The 21,656-nt window shown below is 45.7% G+C and overlaps 1 protein-coding gene across 1 annotated transcript in view; it reads left to right on the forward strand.

Moving 5' to 3' along the window:
• MATN2 (matrilin 2) overlaps positions 1-21,656 on the forward strand; it is a 203,550-nt gene that overhangs the window by 92,488 nt on the left and 89,406 nt on the right. The window contains 4 exon segments of the mRNA XM_075316235.1: positions 6,228-6,350; positions 14,028-14,150; positions 14,544-14,666; positions 20,316-20,438. Of these exon segments, the coding sequence (XP_075172350.1) occupies positions 6,228-6,350; positions 14,028-14,150; positions 14,544-14,666; positions 20,316-20,438 (492 nt within the window).

A 21,656-nucleotide genomic window follows, 5' to 3' on the forward strand; every position in this document is an offset into this window, starting at 1 on the left:
GTATGTCTCTAATTAACTCAGATGTTGCCAATAAGCCTATGAGAAGCTTCCAAAGACATGACATCATCATATGGGCTGTCCCATATTGTTTAAAGGCATAGTATTCTTAGGCGGGCTTTGCACACTACGACATCACAGGTGCGATGTCGGTGGGGTCAAATTGAAAATGACGTACTTCCGGCATCGCATGCGACGTCGTAGTGTGTAAAGGTTCGATGATACGAATAACGAGCGCAAAAGCGTCGTAATCGTATCATCGGTGCAGCGTCGGCGTAATTCATAATTACGCTGATGCGACGGTCCGATGTTGTTCCTCGTTCCTGCGGCAGCACACATCGCTGTGTGTGAAGTCGCAGGAGCGAGGAACATCTCCTACCGGCGTCACCGCGGCTCCCGTAGGATATGCGGAAGGAAGGAGGTGGGCGGGATGTTTACATCCTGCTCATCTCCGCCCCTCCGCTCCTATTGGCCGCCGGCCGTGTGTCATCGCAGTGACTCCGCACGACCCGCCCCCTTAATAAGGAGGCGGGTCGCCGGCCAGAGCGACGGTCGCAGGGCAGGTGAGTGCATGTGAAGCCGGCGTAGCGATAATTTTCGCTACGCCAGCTTTCACAAGATATTGTACCTGCGACGGGGGCGGGGACTATCGTGTGCGACATCGCAGCATCGGCTTGCGATGTCGCAACGTGCAAAGCCCGCCTTAGTGTATGTAAACTTTTGACTTTGTGGAAAGTAATAAAAATACCTTAAAACCTTCTCTCTCTCTCTCATTATTCTGGCATGTGGCAAATATAAACATTTTTTGTTCCTAATTGACCTAAAACGGGAAAGGTTTATTCTGATTTCATCCCAGATAGTGAGAATATATTATCTTTTTAGATAGTGTATGTAAAACTTTGGTTTCAATTGTATGTATGGGGCCTACAGACTCTCCTGATGGCAAATGTTGGGGAAGGTAAAGGAAACTTCAGCTACCTATACTTCAGTTTGGGCAATGGAATATATTTACTATATTATACCTATTCTGAGATTGTAAAACAATATACTATAGGAAGGGCAATGATACATCAAGATCATAATAAACAACAAATCATACATATACCAGCATATAATGCACGTTTTCCATTTTAGTTGCATTGTGCTACTTAATTATGATGATGACTTATCGTTACTCTTACTATGGTGCGTTTTCCTATAATCTCAGGGTAGATGAGGAAAACCGGGTTTGATGCTGCGCTAAAAAAACACAGATCCAGTAGGTGCGATGAAATCCTTTCTTTTATTTGCACGAGTCAACGCGTTTCGAAGGCATAGCCGCCTTCTTCATCAGGACAAAAACAGAACAAGAAAGAACAGCATAACCCATAAGGTTATGCTGTTCTTTCTTGTTCTGTTTTTGTCCTGGTTATGCTGTTCTTTCTTGTTCTGTTTTTGTCCTGATGAAGAAGGCGGCTATGCCTTCGAAACGTGTTGACTCGTGCAAATAAAAGAAAGGATTTCATCGCACCTCCTGGATCTGTGGTTTTTTAGCGCAGCATCAAACCCGGTTTTCCTCATCTACCCTGTGATCTACATTTTTTCATCGGGGCTGCGGCTGACCACTATATGCACTTTCTGCCTAAATGCTCGTATAGGAGTTGTTCCTGTCACAACTGAAACAGGTGAGTACCTGTCTCTTTATCTATATCCCCTTGTCTACCAGATAAGACCCTATTTTGGGCTTCTCTCCTCCACAGTTTTTCCTGATATTCCTATAATCTCAGAAGACATTACAATTCAGTAAATATAGTGGAATTTTCTATATGTCCATAAAATGTGCATAAAAGATTTGGTAGTACTGTGGGTTTTTGTTAAAGATATCCTTAAAAGCTCTACAATTTTGGAAAATAAAGTAAAAACGCTGCTTAAAATCGATGCATTGATGACACTTTTTTCATGCATTTTTAATGTGTTCCTTGATGCATTTTCTCCCGAATTAATTTAAAAGTGTGAAAAACACTGCAGAAATGCTGAGAAAATTGATTTGCTGCAGAAAATACATAAAATAAACAGCTGGTATGGCAAAAACACAGCAAAAATGCAGCATACTTAACATATGCAGATTTCCCTTATGCTGAAAATTTCTGTGAGATATGATATGTTGCTTGGTTTAAAAATCTACAGTGTCAATCATTTGAAATAAAAATCGATAAATCTGCTGCAAATCTGCAGCAAAATCCGCTTTTAGTACATGCAGATTTTGTTGCAGGTTAGTGCTTGAAAAATACATAGCCAAAGGGTTAAAACTGCAACAACTGCATCATTTATCCAACTACACCGGGCAATACATATGCGATTGCTGTACAAATATTTGGCCAACAGCTGACCTATTTGTCCCGACTCCTCCATACATATATGAGCCTAAAGGCCGCTTTACACGCTGCGACATCGCTAGCAATTGAACCCGCCCCCATCGTGCGTGCGTCACCGCCAAATCGCTGCATGTGGCGCACAATATCGCTAGTACGCGTCACACTTACTTACCTTCCTAACGACGTCGCTGTGGTCGGCAAACAAACTCTTTTTTTAAGGGGGCGGTTCGTGCGGCGTCACAGCGACGTCACACAGCAGCCACCAATAGAAGCGGAGGGACGGAGAGCAGCCGCATTAACGTCACTCCAACCTCGTTGCCGGAGGGCGCAGAAACGCTGTTGTTCGTCGTTCCCGGGGTGTCACACGTAGCGATGTGTGCTGCCTCAGGAACGACGAACAACCTGCGTCTAGAATGAGCAACAATATTTGGGAAAGGAATGACGTGTCAACAATCAACGATTTTCGCCATTTTTCGGATCGTTAGTGGTCGCTCGTAGGTGTCACACGCAATGACGTCGCTAACGAGGCCGGATGTGCGTCACGAATTCCGTGACCCCAGTGATTTCTCGTTAGCAATGTCATTGCGTGTAAAGCGACCTTAAGGCTCGGCCAAGTGTTAGGGCTCATGCGCACGTAACTGCTGAATATTCTGCAGCGATTTGACAACACAAGTGCACTTCAAATTACTGCTGAAACAGTAATGGATGCAGTATTTTTGTTAAAAAAAGCCGATTTCATGCGTTTTGGATGCTGCCCCCACCATAGGCAGAGTGGGAGCTGCATCCAGAACACAGAAATAATTGACCTGCTGCTTTTCTGAACGCACAGATTTGGGTCAAAATATTAGCACCCAAATCGCTGCGGTCATAAAAGCAACGTGCGCATTTCTCATGCACAATCTACATAGATTGTGTAGTGAACGCAGGACGCATGCATTTACACTGCAGTGCAATACGCAGCGCAAATGCATGTAAGTACGCAACGTGTGCATGAGCCCTTATTGCGTTTTCAATAAGAGGAATAGAAATTCATTCCAAGAAACCTCTGGCTGCATCTTATCTCCCCTTAAGGGTGTGTTCACACTGGGGTATTTCCAGTGTATAACATGGATGAGTTCTATCCAATGTTTTATTGGAAGCACTCAGCTGAGTGTTATACTATGGGACAGTGCCCACCAGCAATTTTTTTCTCAAGTTGATTCGGCATGAGCAAAAAATTGCAGCATGCTGTGATTGGCAGTGTGTCTCGAATCACACGCTCCCATACAAATCTATGGGTGCATGTGAAACATCAGATAGCACTTTGATGTCATCCAAGTGCAGTCCAATATACCGTACGCATAGACAGACATGGAGAAGATGGAGAAACTAGTCTCTCCCTCTTCTCCTCACCTGTGATCCGAGTCTGGCATGTGGGAAAATCTGATCACAGTAGATGACACTCAGCAGAGTTTGAGCCAAGTGTCATTTGCATATCAGATCGAATGCTATACGCACGTGTGACCATGGCCTACACAAAAGGATCAAAGGTTGAAATTTCATGTACCCGCTACTTCTACATCATATGTTGGGGTGGAGTTGTCTCATGAGGCCTGATACAGATCAGATGGTCAACCAGTCATGCCAAAATAGTCAGGTTCTGTCAGACTTCATCCAGTGTGAATGATGACCTTAAAGAGAATCTGTCAGCAGGCTTTTGCTATGTAAGCTGAAGCCAGCATGCTGCAAGGGTTAACACAGAGAATTCAGGGATGCCTGTCTTGTCATAGTCTGATCTGTTGTTTATTTGCTATGTTTGTTTAAGCAACAGGACCCTTGTTATTGCAGGACTACAAAGTCATGCGTTCAGCAGTCTGACAAGCACCCTTCTGTGATTGACACCTCACTGTCAATGTACAATCTCTATACAGAGCCTGGTGCGGGAGAGGACAGCTCTCTGGGCTCAGCTACATGGCTAAAGCTAAAGTTCAGATTGTGTCAGAACTGCTGCAGCCAGTAATCTAAGTGATATATTGTTGGATTCAGAATCTCTTGCCTACACTATGCTGCTCTCAGATGAGTTAGAAAAAAACCTGCTGACAAATTTATTTTAAATATGCAGAAAAAATGGGCATTATGGCATAGATTTTGCTTCAGGTTTTTTGCTGTTTAAAAATCTATCAGACCAATGAGAACATAGCTATGTTACAGGTTTTAAATTCTAGACAAGGACATCTCGGACAGTCTGGATCCACAGAACTGAATATAAAAGCATCCTATACCTGTAACTAACATGTTTTTATAAATTGTAGTTACATGGGATTTTTCTGCAATCTTAAAGGGGTTGTCCACTACTTTAACATTAATAGCCTATCCTTAGGAGAGGTCATCAATGTCTGAATGTCTTCTGATAGTGGCCACAGTCGGGTACTACACATCCGCCTCCCATTCAAATTAATAGGAGACGGATGTGCAGTACCTGGCTGCAGTCACTATTACAAGACGGAGCAGCTCCAGAACTGAGCATTTCCTGGTGCCACCGCCGGGACCGAAAAAAGCTGATCGGAGGGGGTGCTGGGTGTTGGACCCCGGCCGACCAGACATTGATGACCTATCCTAAGGATAGGCCATCAATGTAAAAGTAGTGGACAACCTCTTTAAGCAGAGCACAATTTCCCCCCCTTGGAGTAATGGAGCACCCCATGGGGCCTTGGGGCATACTCGTCACCGGTCCGGTGAGGGTCAGGGAATGTCATGGGTGGCCCTGACCGGCTTCGTGACCCCGAGGTGTCCACGAAGGGATGGATGGTGGGATGATGAGGATGAAGGAGTTGAGGATGGCGGGAGTAGTTGTCTCGTGACGCCACCTGAGTTGTGTGGCCAGAGATTAGCTGCTACTGCGGGTGCTGTCTTCTGGGGCGGATGGTGTCGCAGCTCAGATGCTTCGGCTCTCCACAGGTAGAGCCAGGCCCCAGGGGAGGATGAGGGTGGTTGTAGTGGCCATTGTCGCCGTGGCACAAGGTGCCGACAAGGACAGACTGACACAGGAGTTGTGGTTCAAGGTTTTTACTCACTGTCCATTAGCCACCCACAGGGTTCTGGTTTCTGCCGTGATGGGCCTCAGCCGATCCCAGATAATTCGGAGGTCACCGCTGATGTTCCCACTGTGTGTCGTTTCTGTTCGGATTCCCTCCAATCCCGTGGATGGAATATAGAATGGGTTGTGGGTGTTTCCTGCACTCTCCGCAGACCCTGGTATCCCCAGTAGCTGTCGAAAGCCCGCGCTGAGCTGCCTGCTCCAAGCCCCGGGCCTTGCAGTGCTCCCAGAAGTGTAAAGTTATGCCTGGACCCAGGTCCTTACTGTGCTCCTCACCCCAAGCTGTGTCCGGTGATGACTGCCCAAGTGTGAAGATGCTCTTTCCTTTTCCCCAAGAGGTGCCCGTCGCCCAGGTGCTTGTCCTAGAGACCGGGACAGTCCCATGTCTCATGATGGCCACCCTCCTGTCTACTCTAGGCCAATCCCAGTGGGAAAGCACCTAACTGTGTGTGGTTTGTGAATGTGAGAAACACCAGCGATTAACCTCTTCCTTACTCGGGATGAGTACTGCACCTTAAGCGAGATGCAGTACCCTGTGGCGACTGAAGCCTCAGGGGCGCCACAATAGCATATGTTCGTGAACAATAAACTTTGATTGTTTTATACTGTGAAAATAAATATTGGTAATCATAAATATTCTAGTCTGTAAACTGTACGCTCCTCTCTACCTTCATCAGGATGGATCTCAGAAGAAAAAAAAGCTATTGTGATGTGAAATATAACGATTGCCTTCCATATTGTTCTTGTATTATCATTGAATGATGCCACAGTGTTGACAATTATACTTTTGTGTTGTGCAGCGGAGGACTTGTGTGCCACAGAGAAACATGGATGTGAGCAAATCTGTGTCAATACGCTGGGATCCTATCTATGTCAGTGCTACGAAGCATACAAGCTGGCCAGAGATGGCAAGTCCTGCACCAGTAAGTATTACTAGTGTCAATTTTCCATTAGCATCTAAAACAAACCAAAAATGAAACATTTAAGGCTATGTTCACACATTGCATTTTGCAACTTTTTTTGTTGTTGTTGCATGTTTTTTGGTAAATGAAAGGTGCTTTTTACAGTACCATCAAAAGCTATGACATTTCAGAAATCTCATGCACACAATTTTTTTTTCCTGATTTTAAAAAACACAGAAGTTTTCCATTTCAATCTGCAGCATGTTGATATTTTCAGTGTTTTTTTCACCATAGAAAACAACGGGGGATGCAAAAACACAGCAATATTTTAAGGGGTGATTTTTGGTCCTGAAGAAGGAGAATTATCTCTGAAATGCATAGATGAATAAAGATCATGATTCCTTTCCATTTGGTCTTGGATTTTATTTAACAGCAGTGCAGCATTTAACCCTTTCCTTGATCTGCACCTATCATCTTCCACCGTGTAGCTGCTGCTGGTACAAGTTTTAACAGTGGTTGTGACTTTCACAACTACTACAGGTGAACCTTCCTGATCCCTTCATAGCCACTAGTCTACTTGAGTAAGACCCTATCTGCGCTTTTTGTCTCCTTCAATTTGTTTTTAAACTTGGCATAGTCGGCGGCATCAAACCTTTCCATCGGAATATCCTATTGATGGGGACCAACATGTCGCAGAGCGTGAGCCGCAAGATGGTGGATAGTGGCGTAATGTAAAAATGAGGTACCTCCCATTGTGGGTGTAGGAGAAGTGAAAGGTCAAAGATCCGGCGAGCCCTCAAAAAGTTACACTTACAAGACGAAGTGCTGCACCTGGAAGAGTCAGCTCACGATGAGGAGTGTCCGCCCCCATAGATCAAAGTAAAGAGAGAAGGTCTGCCCATTGCAAATTGACAGCAGAAAACGAGCAGAGAATTGGAACAAACAGGATGGTGAGCCAAGGAGAACCCCACCTGCTGTAAGTCAGAGCTGAGATGCAAAACACTAAAGAGTGAGGGAGACAGCACCACTTTCCAGTAAGAAATTGAAGGAGCCAAGACCAACGGAGATAATGGTCCGAGGAGTCCCAACGATGGGGCTCGAAGAACTGTCTTAGGCGGGAGTTTCCTAGGTGTCAGAAAGCATGGATGCTTGAGTCTGGTCATATTGGCAAACTCTCTCCTCTACGAGGAGAATCAGACATGGAACATGGCTTTCACTAACTGTTTTGTGGTGCAAGGTTGGGTTTTGGAGAAACAAGCCTGAATAGTAGGGACAGGGGAAACCAAGCTGGGACCGAAGAGAGTGTGTCTAAAGTTGCTCTGTTAATAAAACCTTCGAGAAGTTGTGTGCCCACTATCTTGTGTACATAGTTGTCAACAAAAGACAGTTAAACTACTACATTCTTTGTAATGAGCTGGTGGTCTCTCTTCTTGTATGGGTTAACGCCTGGTCCTGGCCAACTTTACCCATTGGCAATATGTGGCCTGCAAGGGTGTATCGCCCCACTAGTGAAAGTCCACATACTTAGTCAGGACCCCATCTTTCATGTAGTGTACTGAGGCGCAAGGGAACAGCACCTTACCCACGACTTCCACCCAGCACCAGGCTACATATTTACACACAGACATTGCTTGTAGGAAAGGTTTTACGCCACATCCACCCCCATATCTCAATACCATCATTATAGGGAGACTGTTGTAATGGTTGGTTTTGCCAGCCGCACCTCATGTAATAGTCAAGGCATATTGTCAGTAACTAGTGATGGCCAGACTCGAAAATCAGGATCAGCGGGTCCAACCGAGTTTAATAAAAAAACAACAAAAAAAAACAGTTTAAGCCCAGAACTGATTCTGGATATCTGGCCAGGTGCTGGTCCCCATATAAGTCTATGGGGATCAGAATCTGGCGCTTTAAATGGTGAGGGATAGTGGGATTGGAGTAGGCGCTTTATACGTACCAGTCTCCCGCGAGGCTGTAACGCAACTTCTGCGGCCACTCTTTATTCTTCATGCATAAGGACTGCTTTCCCCGCCCAATCAGAGATGCCAGGACTGCCGGTGGGTGGAGGAAGCAGTGCATATGCATGAGGTTAATGAGCAGCCCTGGAAGTAGTGTGAGTGGCCCAGAAGCAGTGTACAGCTGCGCGAGAGACTCAGTAAGTATAACGTGCTTGCTTTCACCCTTTTTTCATTATTTTTTTCATTACCCGAGTTGCCGGATTCGAAGTTCCCTAAGAACCCGCGCGTATCCAGACTTTTACAGTCTTGGTCCGCCCATCCTTATCAGTAACCTAAACAACTCTTCTATCTCCCATTTGTGTACAAGTCTGGGGGTGAATGAGGAATACGCCTCGCTGCCGAGATGGAGATCAAAGGGATTTTATTTTCAACGCATATCATCAAAACCTCTCGCCTTCATCAGGAAAAACAATCACACATATACAGCAACAGACACAGGAAGGATATCTCCCATTTGTGGATGCTAAGGTGCAAATCTAATCTTCTGCTCCACAAACAATATTAGCAAAAGCAAAAGCATAACAAAAGCAATTTGTTATGTGCAGAAAATAAAAATGGCTACCATGTCTATTAGCATAACTACACTACTGTTTCCCAAATGTCCTGCCCGAGGGATTTATTATCTTCCTATTGCTCCTATAGCACTAACATGTAGTAATGTACCCACAATGTGACCATTGACATGAGTTTCTGTGTCGCTGGTGGGGCTGACAATCTAGTTTCCGTCAGACCTACACACTAGATCTAATTTCATAGCCAATTAAGCTTTTTAGGATATTTGGATGAAATCTGAGATCCTGGAGGAAACTCATGAAAACAGATGTTACATTTAGGTGAGGTTATCCCTTAGAACTCATCTCCAGTTTTTACTATGAAACTTCACTAGTTAACCAGGACACAACATTAAACACTCTGCTTTTGTTAATTAAAAAATAAAGATTTTACCTAATGTTTTCCACCCCTGATTGCCATAGGGCAGACACTGCATGGATGAAAGCAAACGAGCCATGCATGCCTGTAATGTCTGGGTGACTTAAAGAGGGCTTCCCAAATTATAAGAAACTAGACCTAGACCAGGAAATTTTAAAGAGGGTGTCCACTACTTCAAGGCATAGATCATCAATAACAAGTCCAACACCCAACTCCCTATCGTATTAGCTGTATTTGTAAGTAACGACAAATACAGTGCTACACTGTATCTTAAATCCAGCTGCTAGTTATCGGACCCCCACAAATTTTATTTTGATGACTTATGATAGGAATAGGTCATCTATATCAATGTAGTTGACAACCCGTTCAAAATGATAAAATAATATGATATACCCATTGTGACGACATGGACTCTGTCAGTACAGAGCATGGGTTAAGTTTCTTAAAATTCAGCCAGACATGAAGATAGTTTGTTTATAGATGGGGATAAGCCCCTCATTTCTAAAAGACTCTTAGGAGTCTAGTGTTAAGGTCCAGTCACACTAAGCAACTTACCAGCGATCCCAACAACGATAGGGATCGCTGGTAAGTTGCTAGGAGGTTGCTGGTGAGATGTCACACTGCGACGCTCCAGCGATCCCACCAGCAACCTGACCTGGCAGGGATCGCTGGAGCGTCGCTACACAAGTTGCTGGTGAGCTCACCAGCAACCAGTGACCAGCCCCCAGCACAGCGTGGAAGATGCTGCGCTTGGTAACTAAGGTAAATATCGGGTAACCAACCCGATATTTACCTTGGTTACCACCGCACGTGCAGAGAGCAGGGAGCAGCGCACACTGAGCGCTGGCTCCCTGCTCTCCTAGTTACAGCACACATCGGGTTAATTACCCGATGTGTGCTGCAGCTAAATGTGCACAGAGCAGGGAGCCGCGCACACTGCTTAGCGCTGGCTCCTTGCTCTCCTAGTTACAGCACACATCGGGTTAATTAACCCGATGTGTGCTGCAGCTACATGTGCACAGAGCAGGAGGCGGCACTGACAGTGAGAGCGGCGGAGGCTGGTAACAAAGGTAAATATCGGGTAACCAAGGACAGGGCTTCTTGGTTACCCGATGTTTACATTGGTTACCAGCCTCCGTAGAAGCCGGCTCCTGCTGCCTGCACATTTAGTTGTTGCTGTCTCGCTGTCACACACAGCGATCTGTGCTTCACAGCGGGACAGCAACAACTAAAAAATGGCCCAGGACATTCAGCAACAACCAACGACCTCACAGCAGGGGCCGGGTTGTTGCTGGATGTCACACACAGCAACATCGCTAGCAACGTCACAAAAGTTGTTCGTTAGCAGCGATGTTGCTAGCGATGTTGCTTAGTGTGACGGGGCCTTTACAGTTCTTGTTGACTCATGTAATTGCCTTGGCCAGTGAAGCTCAGATACCCAGACAAATCAATTATGCGAACTTCCCATTGTCTACGGCTTGAAATCTAGCCTATAAGAGCCCAGTCTTATCCACCAATCGTAAAGACCCCAATGGTCTGAATGGAGAGCTCAGGAGTATAAGAAGGAGGTCTGTTCATTGCCCGGGTAGACTCTTGCTACATGCTACCAATCTAGGACCCGCGGATCCGATTGGCAAGCCATAACCGAACCTGGATTCTAATAATATATGAACTTCATCATCGAATGCAAGGATTCGGCTGAGCTATCAAAAACTACCTAAGGAAGGAATCCAGCTTAGGACAATCCAGTCACCTGACTACAGACTTTACAGTCCTCAGACAGCTTCCTAAATCTGGCATTATTCCATTTTTGGTGGGTGCCCGCCGAAAGCGGGGTGCTGCTTGTTTGGAGTAAGTAGCCCTGGAAGCTCTGAGGCACAGATATTCTACTCCCTGATGAGCCAGCGGAAGGGTGAGAAACTGTTGCCGATTACATTTTGTGGTTTTGCTGGTTATGTGCCCTATGCCGTTAATTGTTTGGGAATGCAATAAAGTCTTAATATTCTGATTCCTTCATCCTGTGTTGGCTGAGTAGTGTTCCGCCCACGGATAAAGAAGTCGGGCGTTCAGTTGGGATGAGCCCTGGGCCATGCTGTCTTTCTAAAGGCAGCCGGATCAGCAGACAAGAGCACCCACTGACCCCCGTGTCTCCACACTCATTGACTATGCCATTGTTGGTGGTCCCCATCCATCCTGTAGGGATCATGTACTATACATGATTCACATGACCACTGCTGCCAATCAGTGACCCAAGGTGATGGGTGATGTTTTCATCTACATAAAATGATGGACAGAATGTCATCACTGCATGACTGTGTCACAAGTGTGTCACGGCATTTGACTGCACAGAATGCTCGCTGACTTTCCATTGTTCCTGCTGTCAGTATTCATTGGTATAGGTAGCTTTCCTGCTTGATTCATCTGTGACACCCTGACCTATTAGGTCGTCACAGGGTATTGTGCAATCTGCCCTCCTGTGCAATAACCACCTCCTCCTTGGTTACGCGTCCCTAACAATTGGTGTTGCCAAGACCAGCTAATCAAAATCCTCGGAACACTCTGCACCACACCCACCAGACACACCAGTGGACGGCCTGAGTGGAATAGGGTCGCCCACTTGGGGGGTTGGTTAAGGGGGGGTCAGGAGTGTAGGGTGCAGTTCAGTCAGTGAGAGTCAGTGAAAGTGAGATGAGGTCAGGAGCTGGGCTCCGTGAAGTACTAGGTAGCAGACGTTGGTCTGGGCCTGGTAGGAGCTGGACACCCGGCCGCAGGGGATCGGGACAAGGGGCACGGACTGTCGAAGAGGACAGCCGGCGGCCTTGTGCCATCACCGGGCAGAGGCCAGGGCTCGATGGGGTACGTGGACCCTAGGTCAGGGAGTAGCTTCAGGCGTCCTGACAATTTACCCTACGAGGGCGGAACCTTCAAGATCCGTTCTCCACCCGCTCCAAAATCGGGGTACTAGCGCAACGAGGGGGATAGGACTTTCCATACATACAGTCCAGAAAATCCCAAGCATGAACCCTGAGAGCAAGCTCCCTCAGTTAGCCAGACTGGGGAGTGGGACCCGATTAGTTCCAAACTAAAGGGGCCAATTAGAAGACAAGGTGCCACGGAGAAAGGACACAGGCTAACAGACAACACCAACAGAAACGGGACCCAGGTGTGCTCCCCCTCAGCGGCAGCGGTGTCCAGAACTTTGGTTTACCACAGTTGTTGGTGTCAGCGTTATTGGACTGAGTGAGTACGCAAGTGACCCTTACCGTCCCAACGGCACATCCCAGTCACCATCACCATCACCGAGTCCCCGGGGTATTCCCCCTACCCGTGGAGGGTTAAACACTTAGCTGCCCACACCATCGCCACCGGGTACTCCCAGCCGCAGCGGTAGTACTCCATCTTACCATGTACCATGGGTGGCGTCACGAACTTTCCACACCATCCCCTGTACATAACCCCCTTTGTTAGAGGAGACGCACGACACCCGGGTCCGGAGCCCTCTCGAGCCACCGCGGATCAAGATCTGAGCAGCCCGGCTGCTGACGCGGGGGCGACACTCCCTCAAACCAAACTTGGAATCACGAACAGGATCTGAGCAGGACCCACTTACCTGAGGGATGTGCGCCTTGAAGAAAGACCGAAAACTGCGAGTCAAAATCCCTTTTGCCGCCATCTTCCATCATCTTTTCGCGCCAAAACGCCATCTTCCGGATCCGAGCAGCCCGGCTGCTGACGCGAGGGCGACACACATCTCTCTCCCTTTTGGACCCAGCAGGTGCTCACCTTCCACTCAGCTTCTGATCATCAGCATTTTCTTGGTGCTTAAATACCCCTTCCTTTCTTCCTTGTACTGGTGCTGGTGATATCTTCAGTTCATTCAAGCCTTGGTTGCAAGCATGTGGCTGGCACTCCTCTGTGGTATTGTTGCTGAAACTTTGCTGAATGTCTACTTGTGTCATCTGTAGCTAATTAGTTTGTGCATTTTCCCTCTGTGTATCCTCCTTGTGTCATCTGTAGTGTTTAGTGGGGTTGACGAAGATCTCATCCCATCTGTTCTCTATTTAGGGCTCAGCACTGGGGATACTTAGGGTCAGGTATATAGCTCGGCGCATAGGTGTGGAACCTATCTAGGGTGGTGGGAGACCCCAGGGACCAGCAGTAGGCTTGATCAGGGGTCACCATCTTCCCTTTCTCTAGACACAGGGTTTCCCTTCCCTTTCGCCGTTCGCTTGGTACCCAGTGTTACAGACTGGTGGCGGACACCAAAGCAATCGTACTGGAGTGTTATTTTTTGCTCTCTATTACACCCTCTACCGTTGGCCATGTTTCTTAAAATGCCAACACCGTCAATCACTAGCTGCAGCGGTGACCCATCACAGCCAGTGATTGACTGAGCAGCTATCCAGCCATATTTGTTGTTTAAAGATGGAACCAGAACCAAAAAAGTGCTGCAGGGAATCACTATTACTTCTTTTAGTTCTTTTTACTACTCGTCTTTAAAAATTAGTTTTATTTACGTTAAAAACATCTTAAATATATATTTTTTAAAATGTCTATTATCTACAGTGCTTCGGGAGAAGGACTGGTACATATAGGAAGAAAACATAAAGCTCAATATTACAGACATGTTGTAGTGTAGGATAATGTTAGTATAACTCTATACTGTAGCTGTATATACTTATTACGCTGCCATCAGATGTGTACATATTTGGTACAAGATGCTTAATACTGTTTTGTTTCTTATTTTTAGTTGTGGATTATTGTGCCTTGGGTACCCACGGTTGTCAGCACGAATGTCTAAACTCCAACAGCTCGTATGTCTGTCAGTGTCGACCCGGCTTTCTTCTGAATCCTGATAAGAAGACTTGTCGGAGTAAGCAAACTCTTTGTCCATGTTCCGTGAATATCAATGTCAGGTTAAATTAGAAGCAGACAGGACTGTTCCTCCGTTGTTTTGCTGATGCTGTCATATTCTAATGAAAGTCACCTCGTCTCCCCGCCACTTCTGACTTATTTTCCTCTATACAATAAAAGTGTTATCCGTACTTGACACTGAGAACATTTCGTGGATTAATTCTAGAAAAATAAATACAGGGGCGGACATATCATTGGTGCAGCCTGAGCAGCCACACTGGGGTCCTCTTCTGTTTGTGGCCGCTCCCGAATAACTACTTCACCTACGAGACATTTCTTTTCCATAAACCAGTACTAATATACACCGTACCTTCATATAGTTTACTATTGATGGTGGTTTATTTTTTTACAGGACCAGATTACTGTGCGTTGTCTAATCATGGTTGTGAGCACGATTGTGTTAATACCGATGAATCCTACAACTGTAAATGTCGGCCAGGACATTCACTCAATGGCGACAAGAAAACATGTACAAGTACGTTTTTCCCTATCTTACATAGGTTTCAGGTATGTTGTTACACCATGTCCATGACACTCAGGGCCGAAACAAGGTATTTTGGTGCCCTAGTGTCAAGCTACCACTAGGGGGCACAGGGACTCAGGTAGGAAAAGAACTCCTGAGTGTAGTTAGACAAAAGCCCACTAGAGGTCGCTAACAAGAGCAGGGATGGTCAATCAGTCAGGGTCAAGCCAGGATGTTACGTCAGTACCGAGGAGAAAACAAGCCAAAATCAAAGAACAGAGACGAGGTTGGATACCAGGAGAGCAAGTAAGCACAGGGAAGGATGTGGGAAACACAGGACAGGATTGGAGGTACAGACGAGCAGGAGGAACGGAGATAAAGACTGGCTGAGGAAACGGAGGTCAGGTCAGGGGAACAGAGGTCAGGTCAAGGAAGTGGGAAGGAAGTCAGGTTGGGCAAGGGAAGCGGAGATCAGGACAAACAGTACCAGGTAGTAGGACAAGAACCAGAGCACACCTCACAGGAACGGAGCCACAGCAGAGCCGGAAATATTACTGGTGGAGTCCAGGAGGCAGCATCACCAAAATATGGCGGCATGACCCCCGGAACAAGGCCAGAGAAAATAGACCCTTCTCGGAAGCAGGATACATGCACCGGATCAGGAACAGCAGGGTCGTGCATGAATCATGACTGCCAGGCTGACAAAGCCAATGGTGCCCTCCCCCCCCCACCGATGAACCCTCAGCCCCCAAGTAATAGTATGAGTCACAGACTAAGCTCAAATAACCCCTAACGCATCCCCCCTTCCCTTCTATGGGTCAGGTAAGAAACTCAGAATACCACCTCTACTAAAATTGTTGCATTTTTCACAAAAATTACCAGCAGCACAAAACAAAAGTTATGTACTTTAGGGGACAGGCTCAACAGGATGAGCATTTTCAAAGTTAGATCTAGAATAAGTTACTGTTTCGCAATCATTAACACAATACAGGGCGCAAATAGCGATATCCATCCCTGTATTCTAGATTTTAATGTCACACCAAGGTCAGTCATGTAAACTAATGGAAAATAAACAGATTCCATTATAGATAAAGGGATATGTATTTTGGTTTTTATGTCCTTCATGCCACAAATACATGCAGCAAAACTGATGGTGATTCTAGTGCCGTATTACTGTACTGATGGTGGTTCTGGTGACGTTTTCATGTACTGATGGCGAGTTTTGTGTCATTTTTCTGTTTTAATGGTGGTTCTGATTATGTATTTATGTAGTGATGGTTGTTCTGTCTTATATTTATGTAATGTTGATGGCATTTGTGTAGTGATGAGCAGACTTGCAGATGCCCGGTTCAGGTCCGAAATTGATCCCGGATATCTGGCCGGATGCCGGTTCCCATATAAGTCTATGGGGACAAGATTCTGGCATTTTAAAATGGTAGTAGAATGGATAAACGTTCTGAGTCCGACATTAGCTCACCTGAGGCCACGCAATTCAATGAGGTCACCTGAAGTTAGGTTATATGCGATCACAGGTGTAGGACTGTGTGCATCTCCAGCTATGACTGCAACTAACCTGATTGATGTCACCACTCATCACACGGCTCAGTCTCTGCCTGAAGCTCACAGTGGGCGGTCATGTTCTATGACCACTCACTGTGACTTCAGATGTAGCATAGCTGAAATCGTCATGGGACCTCGTGGGGATTATGTCAGACCTGGGTGTTTTGGGGGGGATCATAAATTGGAGAAAGAGGGTGGGTATTTTTGTATTTTATTTGAAATACAGGATATTTTGGTTGTTTGTGGTTGTTTCTTTTCACCAACAGATTAGTAAGGGGGATTCTTATACATGCCTCCCATTGCTAGTGGGCTGCCACTAACCCCTTATTACCCCGATTGCGACTGCACCAAGGCAATCGGAATGAGCCAAGTAAAGTTCCAGCATTGTTGCATCTTATGGATGCGACAGTCCTAGGTGGCTGCAGGCTGCTATTTTTAGGCTGCAGGCTGCTATTTTTAGGCTGGGGGGCTCAATAAGCATGGGTCTCCCCAGCCTGAAAATAACAACCCCCAGCTGTTGGCTTTATTTTGGCTGGGTATCAAAATTGGGGGGGAACGCACTCCATTTTTTTAAATTATTTATTAGTTTAAAAAAGCCACACGCAGTTCCTCTTATTTTGATACACAGCTAAGATAACACGCATGGCTGGCGGCTGCAGCCTTTAGCCTTATGCTTTATCTGTGCTGGGTAGTATCATAATATGGGGGGACCCTATGCCAATTTACTTATTCAATATTTATTTTTACATCAATAGACCCACAGCCAGGGTATGTTATTGCAAACAGCCAGACACGCTGTCACACAGGCTGGGGGCGCTGTCTGACTGCAACCAATCACAAACACCTGGACTGTCAGTAGACAGGGGAAGCAGTGAATATGCATGAGCAATAATGCATGACCCCAGAAGTAGAATGAGCCGTTACAGCCGTGCTGAAGATGCGTTAAGTATATCGTGCTTGCTCTAATCCCCCTATCCCTTCTACCACCATTTTTAAGAGCCGGATTATGGTCCCCATAGATGTATATGGGGACCGGCGTTCAGACAGATATCCGGGATCAACCGGAACCGATTTTTGTTTTCTTTTAATCCGTCTAGTCTTGCTGATCCCAGATATCTGCGAGTTTGCCCATAATTAATCTATATTCACAGTAGCCAAAACTGCATGAAAAGTACAATGTTAGAATACTGTTTCATATGAAGGCAATATAGAGCAGCAAACAAATTGCTTTAGGGTCCATGACACAGAACCATAGTTTTACTGTGCGCTGAGTATAAAATATACTGTGCGCTGATATAAAAAACCTCAGCAAGAAAAATGCAAATGCAAAAAAAAAGCTGCGGAAGCTCCAAACTTTTCCCTGAAGTACGTACAGTTTGTAAGAGGCTGGAGTTTGAGTTCTGGGATTGGACTATAATCTGGTATAAACTGCTCTGAATTACACTGTACTCTTCAGATATTGGAAAGAATATTAGTGTACGGTAAATTATTTATTTTGTTCCAGTAATGACATTTCACAGGAATCCTTACTTTGTTTTTTACTTTTTCTTATTGTTCATAAAGTGGACACATTAATTCCTGGATATCTCCACAAATTACAGACCAAAATATAAAACTTTTCTCATATGTACTTTATATGTATTATTATATGTATTATTAGTATATTATTATTATTATTATTATTATTATTATTATTATGCGGGCAGCGCTAGTGATGGAGGAGTCATCATGGCCATGGCAGCACAGCCACTGTCCATTTAGAGATAGTGGTGTGGCTGGGACCTGTGGTATCGCCCTGTCAGAATGAATGGCTGGGCATGGTTCTGAGCTCTGCTATCTTCCTGACTTCTTCCTTGCGTCTTGATTTTGTTCTCTCTGATTTTGACCCTGCTAGTCAAACCACCTCTGCCACCGGCATTCATCTGCAATTAGCTACTCCGTGGTTAGGAGTCCCTGTTGTAAGTTAAGATCCATAAATAGGGTTTAAAGGCTGAAGGCCAGGGTACCTCTGAGACTTGCTAAGTAGAGTGGTTGTGAAAATTCTTTACTTGCAAGCCCTATCAGGATCTGCCAGGTTGCCACAAACAGCCTAGTCTTAGGGGTACTTTGCACACTACGACATCGCAAGGCAATGGTAGCGATGCCGAGCGCGATAGTCCCCGCCCCCATCGCAACTGTGATATCTTGTGATAGCTGCCGTAGCGAAAATTATCGCTTCACATGCACTTACCTGCCCTGCGACGTCGCTCTGGCCGGTGAACCGCCTCCTTCCTAAGGGGGCGGGTCGTGCGGCGTCACAGTGACGTCACACGGCAGGCGGCCAATAGAAGCAGAGTGGCGGAGATGAGCGGGACGTAAACATCCCGCCAACCTCCTTCCTTCCTCATTGCAGCCGGGACGCAGGTAAGGAGATGTTCCTCGCTCCTGCGGCTTCACACACAGCGATGTGTGCTGCCGCAGGAACGAGGAACAACATCGTAACATCGGTCCTTCAGAAATTATGGAAATGACCGACGCTACACCGATGATACGATTTCGACGCTTTTGCGCTCGTTAATTGTATCATCTAGGATTTACACACTACGATGTCGACAGCGACGCCGGATGTGCATCACTTTCGATTTGACCCCACCGACATCGTACCTGCGATGTCGTAGTGTGCAAAGTGCCCCTTACAATTAGGAAAACAAAAAAAAAAAATACTGTCTAATTTAATAAAGGGAGAATAACATCAGCTGAAGTCAGGCTCTCGGCAGGCTCACCAGTTTGACAACTATGTCAAACTTCCTGCTTTTGAGATGTAAGATACCACTTTGTTAGAAAAAATGGAGTGTGCAGTATGCAATCACAGTGGAGATATGTGCTGCAGTTTTACTGCTGCCTGCATGAAGGATGGATTCCTGTGTATTGTGGAGCAGCATGTGGATGAGGCTAGAATCAGCAAATGTACTAAATCCTATCGCATCTACTATCCTTGTCTCTACGGTATCTAAATAAAGACTCCAAATTATCCTGTTATCTGCAGGTAATTACATATTTTGCAGATTAATCCTTTACAAGCAGCTATGACCCCTTCTTGCAGACTAACCCGTTAACAGCCATGTTAACCGTTTAGAGGCAGCTATATCCTCCTCCTTTATCTGGGCAATATAAAACACACAGACAAATGATTACAGGGTTGATAAATAACAATATTCTGCATGCAGTAATGTTCAGTCTTCGGGCAGGAAGCTAAAGGGTGCTTTACACGCTGCGACATCGCTAGCGATATATCGTCGGGGTCACGTCGTTAGTGACGCACATCCGGCGCCGTTAGCGACATCGCAGCATGTGACACCAATGAGCGACGATCAACGAGCACAAAACGTGAAAAATCATCGCTCGTTGACACGTTGTTCATTTCTTTAATATCGTTGCTGCTGCAGGTACGATGTTGTTCGTCGTTCCTGCGGCAGCACACATCGCTATGTGTGACACTGCAGGAGCGACGAACATCTCCTTACCTGCTTCCACCGGCAATGAGGAAGGAAGGAGGTGGGCGGCATGTTCCGGCCGCTCATCTCCGCCCCTCCTCTGCTATTGGACAGCTGCCGTGTGACGTCACTGTGACACCGCACGAGCCGCCCCCTTAGAAAGGAGGCGGATCGCCAACCAGAGCGACGTCGCAGGGCAGGTAAGTCCGTGTGATGGGCGTTAGCGATGTTGTGCGCCACGGGCAGCGATTTGCCCGTGTCGAACAACCGACTGGGGCGGGTACGCTCGCTAGCGATATCGGTACCGATATCGCAGCGTGTAAAGTAACCTTTAGTATATATGTTTTTTGCCTTGTTGTGTTTCAATGATTTATGGCCCTTTAGGATACATTGGTGAAATTACTCACTTGTTTGTTATATTATTTTGATGAATTTATGAGAAAAATATATTTTCCTATTGTATTATATAAATCAGAGTTGACAAAAACAGCACCAGTCTAAATCCTGCAGATTTGAGCTCTAGGTTCTATTTACCCCACAACTGGTTATTTAATATATGCAAATTTTTGATACGTTTTCTTTACATACAGAATTTAATAGGTTTCTTATTTTTTTTTACCTTTTGCAGAAATTAACTACTGCTCGCAAGGCAATCATGGATGTGAACATGAATGTGTCAGCATGGACACCTCATTTCTATGTAAATGTCACAAAGGCTATGCTCTGAATCGCAATGGGAAAACCTGCAGGAGTAAGTTGCTATAGAGATGTCATATTTCCTGATACACAGTCATTAAGGTCCAGTAAAAGTGATTATTGCAATTATATAAAGATGGGAAACGCAGATGAAGTCAGAACAGTTCAGATCCAATATGTAAACAATGTGGTAGTGATATGTAGCAGCTGTGTGCGCGGCGCGCTCGCTGCGGGATGAGGCCATTGCCGCATAGTCACCCTTTTAGATAATCTTTTTACTTTTTCTAAACGGTTCTCGCTGTTGTAGATTACTTCTTCATTGTGTAAATGGATATTGCAGACCACATCATGTATGGCCGAAATATGTGACTCCCTTCCAATGAGTAGGCTCAGCTATGATCATTACTAACAAGTACGTAAAATGAAGAATACAGCCATAGACAAAACATAAGCAGAAGTGTGGGATATAGTGGGAAGTTGTAGGATGTCATCCTTCCAACAACATGTACTGCCAAGAACGCCTTTATTTGGGGGTATAGCTAAAGGGCTGGTGGGCTGTCGGCAGTGGCGTACATAGAAATGATGGGGCCCCATAGCAGAAACTCTAATAACCCCTTCACCCCCACCCAAATAAATAAATAAGAAATAAATAATATTCGGCTGGGTCACAGAAGAGCATACTTCACAACTTTACAGCCCTTATTACAAAGTAATTTGTCCTCCTATTAAAGCCCCTAGATTCCCCTTCATTGCAGCTATAAAGTATGATGGCAACACAAAGGGCCCCACAACCACTGCATATTCCTCAACAGTATCCATCACATGCACAGTATGATGACCCTACTGTACCCCCCCTTCAACTACCCCAGCATTGAATGGTGACCCCGACACAGTAAGATCCCCAACTGTGATCCCCCCACACAGCCCTTTATGCAGTATAATGGGCCTACATATAGTATAATGGCCCCTACTATCCCTCCAAATAGTATAATAGCCTCCACACAGCCCTCTGCAGTATAATGGCCCCCACACAGCCCTCCACAGAGTATGATAGACCCAACACACCCTCAAACTTTCACAGTGTATATATACTTGTATACAGTATAATGGCTCTCTAATAACTGTAGATAAAGTATAAAGGCTTCCTTATAGCCCTCCAACTAATATAATTGTCCCACATACACATAGTCCTCCATAGAGTAATGGGCCCCAGAGAATCCTCCATATAGTATAATGTGCTCTTCTATAGTCCTCCATAAAGTATAATGGGCCC

Source organism: Anomaloglossus baeobatrachus, chromosome 6 (assembly GCF_048569485.1).
Source record: "Anomaloglossus baeobatrachus isolate aAnoBae1 chromosome 6, aAnoBae1.hap1, whole genome shotgun sequence".
In the NCBI taxonomy this organism is placed as follows: domain Eukaryota; kingdom Metazoa; phylum Chordata; class Amphibia; order Anura; family Aromobatidae; genus Anomaloglossus; species Anomaloglossus baeobatrachus.